The sequence below is a fragment of the Tursiops truncatus genome, chromosome 11, assembly GCF_011762595.2.
Source record: "Tursiops truncatus isolate mTurTru1 chromosome 11, mTurTru1.mat.Y, whole genome shotgun sequence".
Taxonomy (NCBI): domain Eukaryota; kingdom Metazoa; phylum Chordata; class Mammalia; order Artiodactyla; family Delphinidae; genus Tursiops; species Tursiops truncatus.
In genome coordinates, this window is record NC_047044.1 from 21283173 (window position 1) to 21301300 (window position 18128).

The 18128-nt window shown below is 35.9% G+C and overlaps 1 protein-coding gene across 5 annotated transcripts in view; it reads left to right on the plus strand.

Moving 5' to 3' along the window:
* Nucleotides 1-15633, plus strand: part of BLTP3B (bridge-like lipid transfer protein family member 3B) — a 103900-nt gene extending 88267 nt beyond the window's left edge. For all 5 annotated transcript variants that reach the window (XM_019918591.3, XM_019918593.3, XM_019918588.3 and 2 more), the window contains 4 exons: nt 1593-1846; nt 2164-2272; nt 11313-11506; nt 13197-15633. In XM_019918591.3, the coding sequence (XP_019774150.1) occupies nt 1593-1846; nt 2164-2272; nt 11313-11506; nt 13197-13316 (677 nt within the window). In that variant the 3' untranslated portion in view covers nt 13317-15633. The remainder of the gene's footprint in view (nt 1-1592; nt 1847-2163; nt 2273-11312; nt 11507-13196) is intronic.
* Nucleotides 15634-18128: the final 2495 nt, after the last annotated feature.

Here is an 18128-nt window from a genome sequence, read left to right on the forward strand (position 1 = left end):
CCCATACCCGCCCGTCCCGGCGGGTGAGCAAACAAGCCTCTCGGGCTGGTGAGTGCCGGTCGGCACCGATCCTCTGTGTGGGAATCTCTCCGCTTTTCCCTCCGCACTCCTGTTGCTGTGCTCTCCGCCGCGGCACCGAAGCTTTCCCCCTCCGCCACCCACAGTCTCCACCCGCGAAGGGGCTTCCTGGTGTGTGGAAACCTTTCCTCCTTCACATCTCCCTCCCACTGGTGCAGGTCGTGTCCCTGTTCTTTTGTCTCTGTTTATTCTTTTTTCTTTTGCCCTAACCAGGTACGTAGGGAGTTTCTTGTCTTTTGGGAGGTTTGAGGTCTTCTACCAGCATTCAGTAGGTGTTCTGTAGGAGTTGTTCCACGTGTAGATGTTTTTCTGATGTATCTGTGGGGAGGAAGGTGATCTCCGCGTCTTACTCTTCCGCCATCTTCCCTCTCTCTCCCCTACTTATTTTTTTAATCTGATTATACCACGTGCATGTTTTCTCCTATTCTTTTTAGAGCTAGGTAATGTAAAATAAACAAAATAGTTACCATGAGCGCCAATTCACTTAAGTAGTTCCACTAGGAACTTTTATTTTTAAAGATATTTTATGGGTGTTTATTGAAATTAAAGAAATTTGTTTTGAACTTGAGTATTTATAGCTCTGTAAGCCACCTCAAATTCTTTTTTGGAGCAAAACCAAGGCATAAATAAATGTAAATATAAATATAAACATAAATATATTTCCTTTGCTATAATTTTAGTTTCAAAATTGTCTTCTAGTAGTAACGTGTTAATGGGGTCTTCTCTATTTACCTTTCCAGTTATTTAAGGGCCTAATTTTAATGAAGAATGTACAAAACTTCAGGCTTTTGTCACTACTTGAGAAATGGCTTGAGTCACTTTAAATGCCATGACTGTTTCTTCATCACAGTTGTCCATTATATAATAAATGTATAGCTATGTACACACTCAGACACACTCCAAATATCTGAGTTATACATCATCAGATTTATATCACGGCATGTTTTTCCATGTTACCAAAAAATATATATAAAAGTATAGACAAGACAGGGCTTTCCTGGTGGCACAGTGGTTAAGAATCTGCCTGCCAATGCAGGGGACACGGGTTTGAGCCCTGCTCCAGGAAGATCCCACATGCCGTGGAGCACCTAAGCCTGTGTGCCGCAAGTACTGAAGCCCGCATGCCTAGAGCCTGTGCTCCGCAACAAGAGAAGCCATTGCAGTGAGAAGCCCGCGCAGCATAACGAAGAGTAGCCCCTGCTCCCTGCTCGCCGCAGCTAGAGAAAACCCACGCACACCAACAAAGACCCAACGCAGGCATAAATAAATAAATAAATATTTTAGAAAAGTATAGACAAGACAGCGTTATTGCAGTAGAAGATTGTCTATAAAAATGAAAATTGGGAAAATTAAGGTGAGGTACATGTACTGTAAATATCTTATTTTAAGAGTAAATATTAAAAGTTTATTATTGCTTTAACATTGTACAAAGTGACAATAATGACCGGTAATTGAGAGTGACATGTCTGAGTAGTGCTACAAAGTTATAATTTTTATTTGTTCTTTTTTCATAGGTTCAGATCATAAAGCTGTAATTCATTCTAAATCCTCTCCTGAGATTACTCTGAGATTTGAAAGTGGGCCTGGTGCTGTAATACACTCTTTGCTTGCAGAAAAGAATGGCTTTCTGCAGTGCCATATAGAAAACTTTAGCACTGAGTTTCTTATATCTTCTCTTATGAATATTCAACATTTTTTGGAAGATGAAACTGTTGCAACAGTGATGCCAATGAAGATACAAGTTTCTAACACAAAAATAAATTTAAAAGTATGTTAACAAATATTTTTATATTTTCATGTTATAAATGTTCACTTTGCCTACCTGGACTTTGATTCATGTCTAGAAATATGAACTGGTTGGTCTTTGTGGTGATGGTGTAGAGATTTTTCATAGAAATTAGAAAATATCAAAATAAAATGAGCAGTTTTCTCACTGTATGAACTAAAGCATGTTAAAGATATATTTCAAACTCATTAAGAATATTATTGGCTGAAGTAATGTTTAAGAAAATGATTAATTGAAGATGATTAATTTTATCTTCTACTTTAATAACAACATGCCAATACTATTTATCTTTCCTGTAGGATGACAGTCCTCGTAGTAATACAGTATCCTTTGAACCAGCTCCTGTAACTGTTCATATTGATCATCTTGTGGTAGAGAGAAATGATGATGGCTCTTTTCATATCAGAGGTACATATGAAAACAGTTTAAGTGAACATTTAACTGAAATATGTCATTATTAGTATGCTGATTGTTTTTTTTTCACTCATACTTTTTATATACTATTTTATATGTGTATGCATATGTAGTAGTAGATGATTTAGGGACACTGTGAGTACATTGTGATAAAATATCATCCATGTATGAACCTCTAGCTCAGGAATAACTCATCTATAATTGATTTAGTATCTGTTCTACAAAGGTGTTTTGAATGAAGTCCTTCCAGGGTTATCTCAATCTTCTCCTTTTCAATGAACCCTTCTCTATAACTTGATGTGACTTCTTAAAATTCTTGAGTACTTATTCTCCATACCTTAGTTACTTATAGTATATTGCTATGTATTTAGTTCTGTTTCAGTGCTTGTATCTCCATTCTAGCAAGATTTCTAAGGTCTCTAATGTAAGGACTGTGTCTTCTAAGGTAGTGTGGAGTCGTGGAAAGAGCTTGAGTTGGTAGACCTAGGTATTCTAGTCCTCACTTTGTTAGTAGCTACTTGAGGGTGAAATGTAAGGGACTGATAAGAGACAAACCAGAAAAATCTGTAGCCAGAAACCATGAAAGAGAAGACTATTGCTGAGGTAGAAGCAGTTTGTGGGGCACTCTTGACTGAAGAGTCCTTCCTCTCTGGAGCTGGGGAACAGCTACAGCAAACATAGAAGTCAGGCCAACGAAGATCAAATGTCATCTTTGGGGTTCCCTGGTGGCACAGTGGTTGAGAATCCGCCTGCTAATGCAGGGGACACGGGTTCGAGCCCTGGTCTGGGAGGATCCCACATGCCGCGGAGCAACTAGGCCCGTGAGCCACAACTGCTGAGCCTGCGCGTCTGGAGCCTGTGCTCCGCAACAAGAGAGGCCATGACAGTGAGAGGCCTGCGCACCGCGATGAAGACTGGCCCCCGCTTGCCACACTAGAGAAAGCCCTCGCACAGAAACGAAGACCCAACACAGCCAAAAATAAAAATAAATTAATTAAAAAAAAATGTCATCTTCATTACTGATAAAAGCTCAGGTGAAGATAGCTCAGGTGTGAGAAGTTAGGTTTGTTATATGGCTCTTGCTCCCAGATGCTTTATATCCCAAAACTGCAGGTCTGTCTTACACAAAACCAGAACAGAGTGTTCCAGTGCTTCAGAGTGCTGAAGAAAAGTTGAGACTTTTAAAGAATTATAATTAATATCCTCAGACAGATGATAGGATTTTGAACTCAAAACAAGAACAAGCTTTTATGGAAAATAACCAGTTAGAAATCCTTGAAAATTAAAAGCCTGATCTTTGAAGTAAAAAATAGTAGGTCACCTAAAATCTATCAGCTCTACCTTCAAGAGATATCCAGAGTCAGACCTGAATCATACAGTATGTAGCTGTCTCAGATTGGCTTCTTTTTCTTTTTGAGGTATGCGGGCCTCTCACTGTTGTGGCCTCTCCTGTTGCAGAGCACAGGCTCCGGATGCGCAGGCTCAGTGGCCATGGCTCACGGGCCCAGCCACTCCGCGGCATGTGGGATCTTCCCGGACCGGGGCACGAACCCGTGTCCCCTGCATCGGCAGGCGGACTCTCAACCACTGCGCCACCAGGGAAGCCCTCAGATTGGCTTCTTTCACTTAGTTATATGATTTAAGGTTTCTCCATGTCTTTTCAAGGCTTAATAGCTCATTTCCTTTTAGAGCCAAATAATATTCCATTGTCTGAATGTTCCACAGTTTATTTCACCTACTGAAGGGCATCTTGGTTGCTTCCATATTTTGGCAGTTATGAATAAAACTGCTGTACACATTCACATGCAGGTGTTTGTGTAGACATAAGTTTTCAGCTCCTTTGGGTAAATACCAAGGAGTGTGATTGCTGGATCTTATGGTTAAGAGTACATTTAGTTTTGTAAGAAAATGGCTGTACTATTTTACATTCTTACCAGCTGTGGATGAGATTTCTTGTTGGTCTATGTTCTCACTAACATTTGGTGTTGTCAGTGTTCTGGATTTTGGCCATTCTAAGTAGGTGTGTAGTGGTATGCTGTTGTTTTAATTTGCATTTCCCTGATGACATACGATGTACACATCTTTTCGTATGCTGATTTGCCATCTATATATCTTCTTTTGTGAGGTGCCTCTTAAAGTCATTGGCCTCAGAGAGAGATTTCATATTGATAAAAGATCCCCCAAAACATACCTCAGTCATAAACCTTTATCCATCTAACAACATAACTGAAAAATATAAAGCAAACCTATTTGAAGTAAAGAGAAATGGAATCATATCATATTGAGATGCTACAATCATAGAGAAACTTTTACATGCCTCTCAGAGTACAAGTATAGATACATAAATATAAATATGTGTGTGTGTGTATGTGTATGTATATATATATATATATATTTGAATTCAACAAATGGGTAATTTCAAATACCCATAAAACTTCTCTATTAATTCAGTCTCAAAGAAAATATCAACAGATTCCAAAACATAAAGTTCATGCAGACCATTTCTCTGATATCAGTGCAATAAAGTTTGTCATTGACATAAAAATGTACCAGAAAATAAAATATTTTTAAATTAATTAATTAATTTTATTTTTGGCTGCGTTGGGTCTTTGTTGCGGTGTGGGGGCTACTCTTCGTTGCAGTGCGTGAGCTTCTCGTTGCAGAGCACGGGCTCTAAGCACACGGGCTTCAGTAGTTGTGACACACAGGCTCAGTAGTTGTGGCGCACGGGCTTAGTTGCTCTGCAGTATGTGGGATCTTCCCAGACCAGGGCTCTAACCTGTGTCCCCTTCATTGGCAGGTGGATTCTTAACCACTGCGCCACCAGAGAAGTCCCAAATAAAATATCTATACTTGACAAAATTTAAAACAATCCTTGCTCTAACTGTTGGGGATTTATTGGCAACTGAGTGAGATTAATTACTATTTGCTAAAGAAAACAAAAACAAATATTTGTTTTAAATGAGAGGTTTATAATATCTAAAGAAAAATATCCACTTGCATACACATAATGGAGAAATAAAGAATTAAATAAACATCAATTTAATGAGTAAAAACTAATTTAAAATCAAGGTGCTTTGAAAAAATTTTCTCTGTATTTTCCCCTATATTTCTTATCTATATTTTACAATTAGTGAAATATCAATACATATTTTACCAATTGTGAACTGTATTTTAATGTAGTAGCTAAGGCAAAAGTGAATAACTGATACAGCAAGGGCATATATTTGCAAGATCATTTCAGTATGGAAACTCCATTTGGATTTGTCTTTAAAGTTGTATGGGTTAAAAAAAAAAAATCACATATGAGGCACTTCCCTGGCGGTCCATTGGTTAAGACTCTGCGCTTCCATTGTAGGGGGCGCAGGTTCGATCCCTGGTCGGGGAACTAAGATCCCACATGCCCCGTGGTGTGGCCAAAAAAAAAAATCACATATTTATCTTTTCAGAATATGTCACATATTTATACACTTCATTTCTTACATTTTTGAAAACTCTTGCTCCTTATCAAATGTTTTACATTTTAGGAATATAATTTTTCTTATTTCATGTTTTTACAGTGACACTTGGATCTTTTCAGCAAAGCCATTTAGGTAGTGATGAAATGTTAGAGAAAAGCATATCCTAGATTTTCTTTAAGTGGGCATCAAAACTCAGGGTATTATTTAAATTTAGCAGCAGTACTCATGTATATAAAATTTTTTTTTAAGCATTACTTTTTAAAAAAAAATATTTATTTATTTTTGGCTGTGTTGGGTCTTCGTTGCTGCGCACAGGCTTTCTCTAGTTGTGGCCAGTGGGGGCTACTCTTTGTTGCTGTGCACAGGCATCTCATTGCAGTGGCTTCTCTTGTTGCAGACCGTGGGCTCTAGGTGTACAGCCTTCAGTAGCTGTGACACGCAGGCTCAGTAGTTGTGGCTCGCAGGCTCTAGAGCACAGGCTCAGTAGTTGTGGCGCACGGGCCTAGTTGCTCTGCGGCATGTGGGATTTTCCTGGACCAGAGCTTGAACCCGTGTCCCCTGCATTGGCAGGCAGATTCTTAACCACTGTGCCACCAGGGAAGTCCTGTAAATTGTTGATGTACCTTTCAAAAGCTCATTGAGACGATGGAAAAGTTTGTTGTGTTATTCAGGATATTAGCAATTGTACAAAATTTAAGACAATTTATTTTAAAGTAGTTTTCCATTGTCTCTGGAAAGAACAACATGTTTTAAGCATAAGCAAGTATGCTTTGTTTTATACAGAGTGTCTCATGTTTTATTTCAGTGTATTCCTAAGCGCAATATCATGAAGCAGATTACATTATGTTATTTTTCTTATCATGTGGAAATGAATTGCATGAGGGTCTTTGGTGTATGATGTACGTAATGTAACACATAGTCTAATGTATCGCACATAAAGCTTGTATGATAATGTATCATAAATACTACTCAAATTAATATATTAGCCATGATAAACAAGTATTTAACAGTTTTATTTGCTTCTTAGAATTTTGAAGCACTTTGGGTAAATAATTTGAATGGCCCTACTTTCTCAAGTAGCTCTTTAAGAAATTTTCAAGTATGGGCATTCCCTGGTGGTCTATTGATTAGGATTCGGTGCTTTCACTGCGTGGCCCAGGTTCAATCCCTGGTTGGGGAACTGAGATCCTGCAAGCCACGTGGCACAGCCAAAAAAGAAAAATAAGGAAAGAAATTTTGAGGTATGCTGATTTTTTCTCCCTTAAAACAAATTTATTTAGCCAACAGGAGAATTCAGAATAATCTGACTAGTAGGTGTTTCAAAAATTAGTTTTAGGTGTTTGTTGCTGTGATAATAGCAGCTTACCTAATATTTTTCTTTACTCCTTCCTGTTCTTTTAGTGTACTATGAGGTATACTTGCAGCTGCTCTGGATGTGATTAAATAAAGTTCATCATGAAGGAATAGGTGTTTTTTTGTTTTTATTTATTTATTGCCACTTATCATAGTACTCCACACTTCTTGGGAAAGACTAGTTTTTCAGTAAAGAGAAAGTTAAAATAATTTTTCAGAAAATTACAAAGGTATACTACAATTTCTTGTTGCTCCAGTGAAATATGACTAATTGAGTAACTTAATAACACTATTATAAGAGAAAAAGATAGAAAATGTTTGTTGTGTATGTGTTTGGGGGTGTGTGTGTGTGTGTGTGTGTGTATATATGTGTGTATATATATATATAGTATGTGTGTATATCCTATGCCATGTGCTGTTAATTAATTTTAATAGTAGTGTCCTGTCTCTCAACATGTCTTGCACCCAACACACCTAGGACCTGGCATACTCCCATCTGAGAGAGTGCCCATTGTGGCATTGACTCCCAGCAAAAGTGTTGTGAGGGAGTACCTCCCAATAGATTATATTGGAATGTTGGGGGTAGGATGGGGCATTGTATATTTAACGGTCCGTGATGAACAACTCTTTGCCATATACAGCCTTAGAATCATTGCCATAATACTTCCTCACTGGGAATGAGGGAAGAATTTTTAAATTACTAAACCTAAGGAGTAGTGTAAAACCTAAACTCGGAAGAGTGCCTGTATGACACTCAGAGAAGACAAATGAATAGACATCTTCTGTCTGAATAAACAGAGAACTGTTAAAACCTCGATTTAGAGTCAAGTATTTATTGAACACCTGCTGTGGTACTAACAGCAGTTAATATTTGAATAATGCTTTCCAGTTTGTTAAGTTCTTTTACATTAAATATTGACTCACTTAATTCTTACCATAACCCTTTGAGATAATTAAGGCAAGTATTCTTATCATCTCCTTTTTGCAAATGAAGAAATTAAAGTTTAGATAAGTTGAATGGCTTGTCCAAGGTACAAGATCTAGAAAGTAACTAGCAGAGCCTATGCGAGGGGAAAAGTGTACATTGTCGTAAGGTGCACATTTCATCCATGAGGGGCATGGATTTGTTCATCAAAATTTGTCTTAAAAACTAGAAAGAAGGGCTTCCCTGGTGGCGCAGTGGTTGAGAGTCCGCCTGCCGATGCAGGGGACACGGATTCGTGCCCCGGTCCGGGAGGATCCCACATGCCGCGAAGCGGCTAGGCCCGTGAGCCATGGCCGCTGAGCCTGCGCGTCCAGAGCCTGTGCTCCGCAACGGGAGAGGCCACAACAGTGAGAGGCCCGCGTACCGCAAAAAAAAAAAAAACAAGAAAGAAGCTTGAAAGCTCTAGAAAGAGCTAGAAAGAAGCTCTTTTAAAGTAAATAAAAGGAAATATGTCTTTCTATAGTAATAGACTCCAATTACCCTTGTCAGTTACAGGTTCTCTCCTTTCCTATCCCTTTCCAGTCCCTCCCATCTTTACACTTGCTTCTTCCTGCCTCTTCCTCCTCATTCCTCCCCTTCTTATCTCTTCCTTTTCCCTTCCTACCTGCTTCTCCCTACTTATCTTTCCCTCTTTTTTTTTCCTAATTGAAGTATTGTTGATTCACAATATTATATTAGTTTCAGGTGTACAGTACAGTGATTCAATATTTTTATAGATTATACTCCATTAAAAGTTATTACAAGATAATGCCTATACTTCTCTGTGCTATACAATATATCCTTGTTGTTTATCTATTTTAATCTATTTTATACCTAGTAGTTTGTATCTCTTGGTCTCATATTCCTCATTTGCCCCTCCCTGCTTTCTTCTCCCTTTTGGTAACCACTGGTTTGTTTTCTGTATCTGTGAGTCTGTTTCTGTTCAGAGCAGCACTCTTTACAGTAGCCAAGATATGGAAGCAACCCAAATGGATAAAGAAGATATGATATATATATATATATATATATATATATATATAAACACACACACTGTGGAATATTACTCAACCATAAAAAAGAATGAATTCTGCCATTTACAGCAACATGAGTGTACCTAGAGAATATTAAGCTTAGCGAAATAAGTCAGACAGAGAAAAAGAAATACTAATGATTTCACTTATATGTGGAATCTAAAATTTAGGTACTACAAATGAGTGTATATGCAAAGCAGACTCACAGTTAACTCTCCGTCTTTATCTCCAGTTACAGCTACATCCCTCTTCCTCTTTTCCCATCCTCACTCCTCTGTCTCCTCCACTCTCTAGCTCTCTCTCCTCCCTCCTCCTCTATTTCATTCCTTCTTTTTCTCTTCCCATATTTCTTCCTCTTCTCTTCTTTCCCTCTCCTTCCCTTTTCTCTCCTCATTCCACCTGCTAGTGATCGAAATAAAATGGGTTTCAGAATTGTTTGGTCAGTGGTTTTTTCTTTATTCTTAGGATCCCATGAGTAGTGAGATATAGGCTAAATAAAATGGGTCTTGGGCCCTCTATTTTTCTCACTACAGCCTATGTAACTCAGCTTTTTTTTTTTTTTTTAGTTCATATTAGCATTCTATGTCAGATTTCATTTAAAAGAAGAGTTTTGCTCCTCTACAAGTTTGAAAAACAAAAGTATGTTATAAATTTGTAATCAAGTAGAATTTTAGCGGTGTTATTAATTTTTTGAGGTTGAAAGAGTGGAGAAGTTGGCTTTTCCATGGCATAGTACTTTAGAATTTCTCTTACAGTCACTGCCAAGCTGAATTGTATGCTAGTCTGAACCAGTACAACAGTTTTTGTAGTTTTTTTCCTACATTTTTTAGTAGTACTAAAACATAATCAGTACAGGACAATATTATAAAAAGTAGTTTCTGATTTGAGACCACTGTAATATAATGAACCCAAGAAGAAACCAAAACTCAACTTGATTTCATTTATCCATGTTGATGGAACTATTCCATTTTTATATATACAGAATAGGGGTAAAATTGATGGAACCATTATGGAGGGTAATTTGGCAATATGAACAAAAGCTTTAAAAAATATTTTTGTTCTTTGACTTAGCTAACCCCTTCTGGAAATCTTTTTTTTTTTTTTTTTGCGGTACGCGGGCCTCTCACTGTTGTGGCCTCTCCCGTTGCGGAGCACAGGCTCCGGACGTGCAGGCTCAGTGGCCACGGCTCACGGGCCCAGCCGCTCTGCGGCATGTGGGATCCTCCTGGACCGGGGCACGAACCGTGTCCCCTGCATCGGCAGGCGGACTCTCAACCACTGCGCCACCAGGGAAGCCCTGGAAATCTTTTTAAGGGGAAAAATTATTTTGAGCAGTATTACTCTTTTGTCTGCTCAGTGTAATTTGATATGGTGAACTGCCTTTCTATCATGACTGTTGCATGTGATTTTGGTGGACTTAGCAATCATATAACCCTATCACAAAAATGGAGATGGGACCCAGCAGGGCCAGTCAAAAGATTTCAGCCCTTGGGACACTGAGTGATACATGAATGGACTGTGACCCAAGCACTCTGAGTCTTTTTTTGTGAATTGAAAAGGACACTGAGAGAGAAGGGGTCACAGGCTGTAAAACTTACTTGTTTGGGGTCACCAGAGTCTACCTTTGCCATGATATGACTGAACTAATCCAGAAGAGAAGAAAAGTGGACCTGAGAAGTAGAGAGAGTCAGGTTCCTAAATTGACACTCCTGAGGACATCGTATGAATTTCAGTATCTGGCTATACCTGAAGCACCATCACTTGTTTTTGATTACTGATTTAATCTCTTTACCTGTTGTATTTGTGTCTATTTTGGTAGCTTGTGTCTTTGTAGGAATTTTTCTGTTTCGTCTAAGCTGTCTAATTTATTAGTATACAGTTCTTCACAGTATTCCTTTACAATTATTTTTATTTCTGTTAGGTTGATAGTAACGTCCCCTCTTCCATTTCTGATTCTAGTAATTTGTTTCCTTTTTAATTTTTTGGTCCATCTAACTAAGGTTTTATCAATTTTATTCATCTTTTCAACAGATGAGCTTTTGGTTTTGATTTTGTTCATCTTTTCAATGAATGAGCTTTTTTGTTTTATTGACTTTATTGTTTTTCTGTTTCATAATGTCTTCCTACTAATAGAGATACTCATTTTTAAATTAGTTTTTCACAAGAGAACTTAAGATTTATCAAGTATTTAGAAATGTTATCTGAGTATTTATTTGTTGTATTAGATTCTCAGATGCTTAACACTAGAAATGATTTGAAAGAAGATGTCGAAAGTGATTCAGTGCTGCTTACCAGTGGAAAGTGTGATCTGAAAAAACAACACAGTGTCACTCAAGCCACTCAGACGAGCCCAGAGGTTCCTTGGCCTTCTCAGTCAGTCAACTTTCCTGAGTGCTCCTTTGACTTTACTAGGGAACAGGTAATGGAAAAACTAGTTCATTCTCATTCAGTTTCAGCAATTAAATATTAAATAGTTAAGACATTATTTACTTATTTAACATTTTTTGAGTGCTTGTTATATGCCAGGCACTGTGTTAGATGCTGTTGATACAGTGTTGAGCAAGGTATGGACATCCCCAGCCTTCACAGAGTTTGTAGTCTGATGGAAGATAAAGGAGTAAGTGTGAGACAGTGCCAGTTTCTGGAATCCACGAAGGCTTCTTGGAAGATATATTCATTTTGATGTCTTATTTTTAAGTTGCAAAAGTATTGTTACGTTTCAGAACTTTGGAAAAATATTTTAAAACAACTCTAACATATTGTAACCTCCTACAGTGCTGTCAGTATTTTTAAATTTTTCCTCCCAGGCTCTTTAGTAATTTTTCTAAACAATTACTATTCTAGTGTATATAACTGTATTATTTTACATAACATTGTTTAACAGATATCTTCCATATTACTACATATGCTTCATATATGTATTTTATTTGTTTTTTTAATTCAAGTATAGTCGATGCTTCATATTTATTGTTAGTGGCAGATTAATATGGGTGTGGACGTATTGTCATTTCTAAAGGTTCCTCTTAACATTTGTTAATATTTGAGTTGCTTTTTATTTTTTGCTGTTATCAAATTCTGTCCAGCAGAATTTTAATTCTCTATGATAGAACCACAGAATGAGTTCATTCATCTGTTTAACAGGATTTGTTGGATGTCAACTCTAAGCTAAGGATATAGAATTGTAACAGTATACCACTCCCTGTCTATTAAGGAACTCAAAGTTTAGTGGGAAAGACAGAAGCATGTAAACGGTAGTCAGAACATAGTGTTTCATGTGTTATATGTACTAGAGTTTGGGAAGTATAGTGAAATACCCAACTTGGTCTGTAAGGCAGGCATTCTTAAGCTGGTACTAAAAGGTCTGAGGACTCTTTGAAATTGAACGAATTTATTTTAATATATCTGTGTAAATGTGTTTTCCTGTGGAGAAAGTTTTATCACATCTTCCTGGTTAGGGGTTAGGGAATGGTTCTAAGAGGATAAAATGCTTGAACCGAGTCTTAATGAGGGGAGACCTATTGACATCTAGATGAAAATGTCTAATGAGATATTCAGAATGTGGGTCTGGTGCTCCAGAGAGAGGCTTGTGCTGCATCAGGCTATCTACAGTTATTGGAGCCACAGGAGTAGATGAGATCATCTAAGAGAGTGGCTCCAGTGATAAGAGAAGGTGACCAATTATGGAATTTAATAGAATATGAAAAATTTAAGGGTTATTAAACAGCTGAGGAAGAGATGAAAAGTCCATAGGTAGAGAGGGGTAAACAAGAAAGAACTGTAGCATAAAAGGCAAAAGAGGAGAGAGGCTTAGCAAGGAGTGGTGAGGCAGCAGCATCTTAAGAGAAATTGAAATTAAACAAAATCACTATTAGATTTGGAAATTAGAAGTTAATTAGTGTTTTGAATTGCTGGGTCAAAACTTACGGACATTTTTAAGTGCTTGGTATGTGTTTCCAAATAACTTCTCAAAGCAGTTTTCGGCTTAAGTGCATCCTCACCAGCACTGGGTAATTTTACTGACTCATGTGTCACACCTTTGATACTGTATAAATAGTTTGTGTTTTCTGAAAATGGTTAAGTTTTCTTATTTTCCAAATTTATCATTTCAGCTCATGGAAGAGAATGAATCTCTTAAACAGGAATTGGCTAAAGCTAAAACAGCTCTTGCAGAAGCTCACTTGGAAAAAGATGCTCTTCTCCATCATATAAAGAAGATGACAGTTGAATAGCAGGAGTGGCAGTCAGAAACTCAAATTATAGCTCTGGAGTATGGTGGTTATATTTATAATGTGATGTTTCCAGTTAGTGGAAGACTTTCCTTTTCATGAAAAGACAATAAAATGAAATAGAATGTGATGAAGTGGTGACTATTCCAAAGCCAGTTTAGAAAATACTAGGTACGGGCATTACAATCTTTTGGTTGTTTTGTGTTTTGGGGTTTAAACCCTCTTTTAAACTGGTGTGATATAAGGAAGTCAATGCATACTGTAAAATAATTACCTGCCTAATGAATAGAAGATGTCATTTCCTAATTTTGATATTACATTATAGGCATTTTTTAAAAAGAAAAGTTAAAATCTATGTGTTCCCACTATTTATCACTATTTGTTAATAATTTACTATTATTTACAAAGATTCAGATGCTTTTAGGGCTAATGTAAAATAAAAGGAGGCTTACATTTTAAATGTTATTATAATTATGTACTTAAATCTATATTTAATTACTGTAAAAAAAAGTCCAATCAAATTAATAAATATCTAATGGCTCGGTTTGAAAATTCTAGAAAATCATCACCCTACTGCACTTATGAAGTAACTTGAAAATGTGAAAAAGAATCATTTTAAGTGATGGGTAAACTGTGTAAGTTGAAGCTATAATTTTCAACAAAGAAGATGGCACAAATGTTAAAATAAAAAGCTGTAAACTGTAAAAAAGTAAACTGTAAAACTGTAAAAAAGCAAGACATTAGAGTATATGGCCAACTGATTTAAAAAGCATTATTTGTACATTCCTTTAAACATTTATTGTTAGAAGTAAAAGAGTAATTTAACTATCCTACTAAATTTAGCATTTGTAACTGTAAGAATTTTAACTAATACTATTTATATTAGTTCTTTACCTTCATCTTTCCTTTATTTAAGGAAGGGAATGTTTTCAGAGAATTTTCTTTTCACATACATAAAACAATTTCATACCATTCCTGTAGTATCACAACAGGTGGATGTTTGCACATGTCAAATTTATAATGCTAGTTTTGATTAAAGTTCTGTATGACTTATATATTATCTTCTATAATAAGAAAAACTGGTAAATTTTGAATTCTATTTTCTAGGGATTGTTAAGTTTGAAAGCAACATGAGAGAGAATCTCAATCATGCATTATGAAATAAAAGTTTATGAGTATTTAAGAAACAGAGGCTTTTAACAATTTGAAATATATTTCTGATAGAATTAAACTAAGTGGGGTCTATTTTAAAATTCACATTCTTAAACATAAATATATCCAAGATAGAACATGAACTAGCTGGACTGCTCTTTCTTTAAGATACTTGAAATTTTTCAACCACGTTCGGACACTTTATGGTGCTTTGCTTGTTTGGTATGACTTATATAGCCATCCCTCTATCTAAGTACTTGGAAGGAAATACATCTTTCATTTTACATTAAGTGTTGGAGTGATTTTAGATTTTATTGAAAATGGTACTGGCTTTTTTTTTTTTTCCTATAATGTCCATTTTAACTAACATTATTTAAAATACAGGCCCTGTTTTGGGAGCTAAGGATACAGCAAAGAACAAGTTAAATTGTTATTATTTTACCTCAGAGTGTTTTAAAAATCCTGATAAACCATTTTAATCTAAGACTATTATATAGTTTTAGATTAAAAGCAAAGGTCTAATTAAATATTTTAAATGTATAGCTTATATCCTTAGTAGAGTACTTTTGATCTGTAGGTATATAGTCAACAAAAGCAGTCTCTATTATAGAAAACCTGGATTGATGGGACATTAACTTCTTCAGAGCTTGCAGTGTTTCTCAGACTTGAGCTATTTGCTCTATATGAATTTTAAATTTATGATATATTATAATTATTTAGTGTTATAGATGCTGAATGTTTTTCTTATTTTCAATTTATTTGGCTTTCTCAAGAAAATCATGTAAACAGTAGAGATGGTAATTAATGTGGATCTGAACATTCTGTATGCTTTGTTAGATTTTTTAAAATTTATAGTGATTACTATTTTTATAGAGATTTAAAATTAATAAAACACTTCCAAAACCATTATGTAATTCCCACAGCAAACCTGGGAGGTAGGTATTATTAACATTTTAAAAGTGAAATAGAAACCTTAAGGCTCAGAAAGAACAAGTGACTTGACGGAAATCACAATAACCTGCTCTTTTTACTTACATCCCAATTATATGCTTTTATTTTATCTTATTCCTTATTTCACAGATTTTTTCCTGATGTGGGGAAAGGAATCACTTGTTGGTCTTTTATCTGTTTTTCTTTTAAACATAAATAATAATACTTTTAAAGTGTGTGTGTGTGTATGATGTGTGTATTACTCAAACTATTTAAAAGATACGGGGAGAATTTTTTTTAAGTTAACCCCAACCTTTTTAGCTGTGTGAGAAATACAGGAATCAACCTACCAGAGTTTTTAAATGACCACAAATTAGATATAAAGTTGCCATGTCTTTGCTAAATCCCTAGCAGAGATGTTAATCAGGGGAAGAAAATGATACTTGTGTTTTCCTTTTTAATTTTACATATGTGAAAAACATTTTCTTGGCATCTTGTATTTTTTTTCTTTTCTCATTTTATCCTAGAATTCAAAAGATCACCATGTGACACTAGTTGTAATGAAACATTATTTTTATTTAAGCCATGTAAGAATGGCTATATAGGATTGCAGGCAAATATATGTGAAAAAATTAACCAGAAACTCCTTTTGGATTTTTATTGTAGTTATTGTTATTCAGTACTTGTCAGTACAGGGGTTAAAACTTCCTCTTTATGTTTTTATTAACGTATCCAATCTAAGGTACCACCATCACCCTGGTTTCCAAGCTGGTAACCTAGAACTCCTCTTAGACACCTTCCTCTCCCTAACTGCAACCCCCCACCCCCAAATTAGTTCACTACTGCATCCTCTCATTTTACCTCGTAAATTTGTGTACTTCTCTTCACTTACCACCTTCCTAATCTAAGCTACCATCAGCACTTTTTACCTGCATTACTGCAGTCGACTCGTAACTGGTCTTCCTAAGCTACTCTGGCCTTCCTGATTCATTTTTATAGGCAGGGAGAATTCTCTTTTTTGAAGTGCAGTTTTAACCAAGGCAACCCACCTACCCCAGTTTCACCTCTAGCTTAAAACACATTAATGGCATTTCATTGCTCTTATGATTAAAACAAAAATATGTTGCCTATGAGATTATGTATTAGGGCCACTATTTATATTATAATTATGAACATTGAAAAAGTTAATGTCTCAAAACATTAAAACAATGACTGGCACATCACCTTGAAAAGCATTTAATAGAGGTTAGTTATTATTATTACTTCTTAGTTTCATTTTGCACCATGTTTTACTTTCTTTGTCTTCTACCCTCATTGCACTTTAACTATCTGGAATAAGTGAGAATCAAAGTGCCTCTTCCACCATAGGAACCTTTGTTCATTCTATTCCTTTGGCTTGAAGTACTTTCGTCGCTTAGTTAATTCCTGTTTGTCTTTTGGATCTCAGCTCATTCATCACTTCCTCAGGGAAGCATTCCCTAATTTCTTTCACCAGAATAAGACCCACTGTTATACATTATCACGTGAACACATACCACTACTTAGCACTGAACACCTTTGTAATTTTATATGTTTTTGATTAATGTAGACCCTCTACATTGTAAACTCCATGAGGACAGGAATTGTGTGTGTTTTTGTTGCCACTGTTCAACTTTGTATTCCTTGTGCCTCATACAGTGCCTGGCACATAGTAGGTTCTCAATAAATTTGTTGAAAGAATAAAATGAATGGATGAGGTATCAAAGATGTTTTTCAGGTATTGAGTTCTTCCCCTCAGTTGGATTGAGGGGAAATGGAACATAGGCATAAAAGTTGGAGGTGGTAGTTATTAAAAGTGGCAGACTACTTGAGTCCATAGGGAAAGAAAAAGATGGAGAATGGATAAATTTGCCATATTATGTCCTTCTGAATTTTAAATACCTGAAATTCTAGATGATTTATCACAAATCATCACAAAAGAGAAAATTAGCACATCGATTCATACAGGCACTGCAGTGCCAGAATGTCATCTGGCTTTGATTGTAACATATGGTGTTGCGGCTGTTGAGATCTGCCAGTCCTGTCAGCTAAACAGAATGGAAATAAGGCCAAAAAAGTAGTGGCTGAAATAGTTTTCAATTTTGAGAAATTGATACACAGGATCAGTTGTGCCTAATTCCTTAAGGTGTTAACAGTCTCATTTTACCTTGCACCCAGGGATGCTAAAGAGAATAAATTTTGAGCTATGTTTCAATTTCCTTTTAGAATAAAATACCCAAAGATGGAATTATGCAGGATATATATAGAAACATTAAAGAAGTAATGTTTTTAAACACTGATTTCTTCATTAAATTATAATACCTGACATTTAAAAAAATTTTTGCTGCTTTTTTGAGAAGTACAAAAATTAAGGTAACGTGAAGCAAAAACGTAAGCATGATGATTTTTATAAACCATTAGATATTAACTAATAGATCATTGTACACTGGAGGGAAATTCATGTTAATGTTACAGTATTGAAGTTCAATATAAGTGCTGCCCACACTACTGGGCTGGTAGGTCTGAGGATTTGAAACTCTTACGAGAAAAATTTTAAGACATATGAAATCAACTAAATGTCTTTTTTTTCTATTTGTATAGTATGATAGTTTTTTCTAGTCTTAGAAAAAAAAAATGTATCACTACATCACCAAGAGGAGTAATCAGGGTTTTAAAAGATTTTGAAACCATTTAGATTAAAAGGCAATAGTAAAT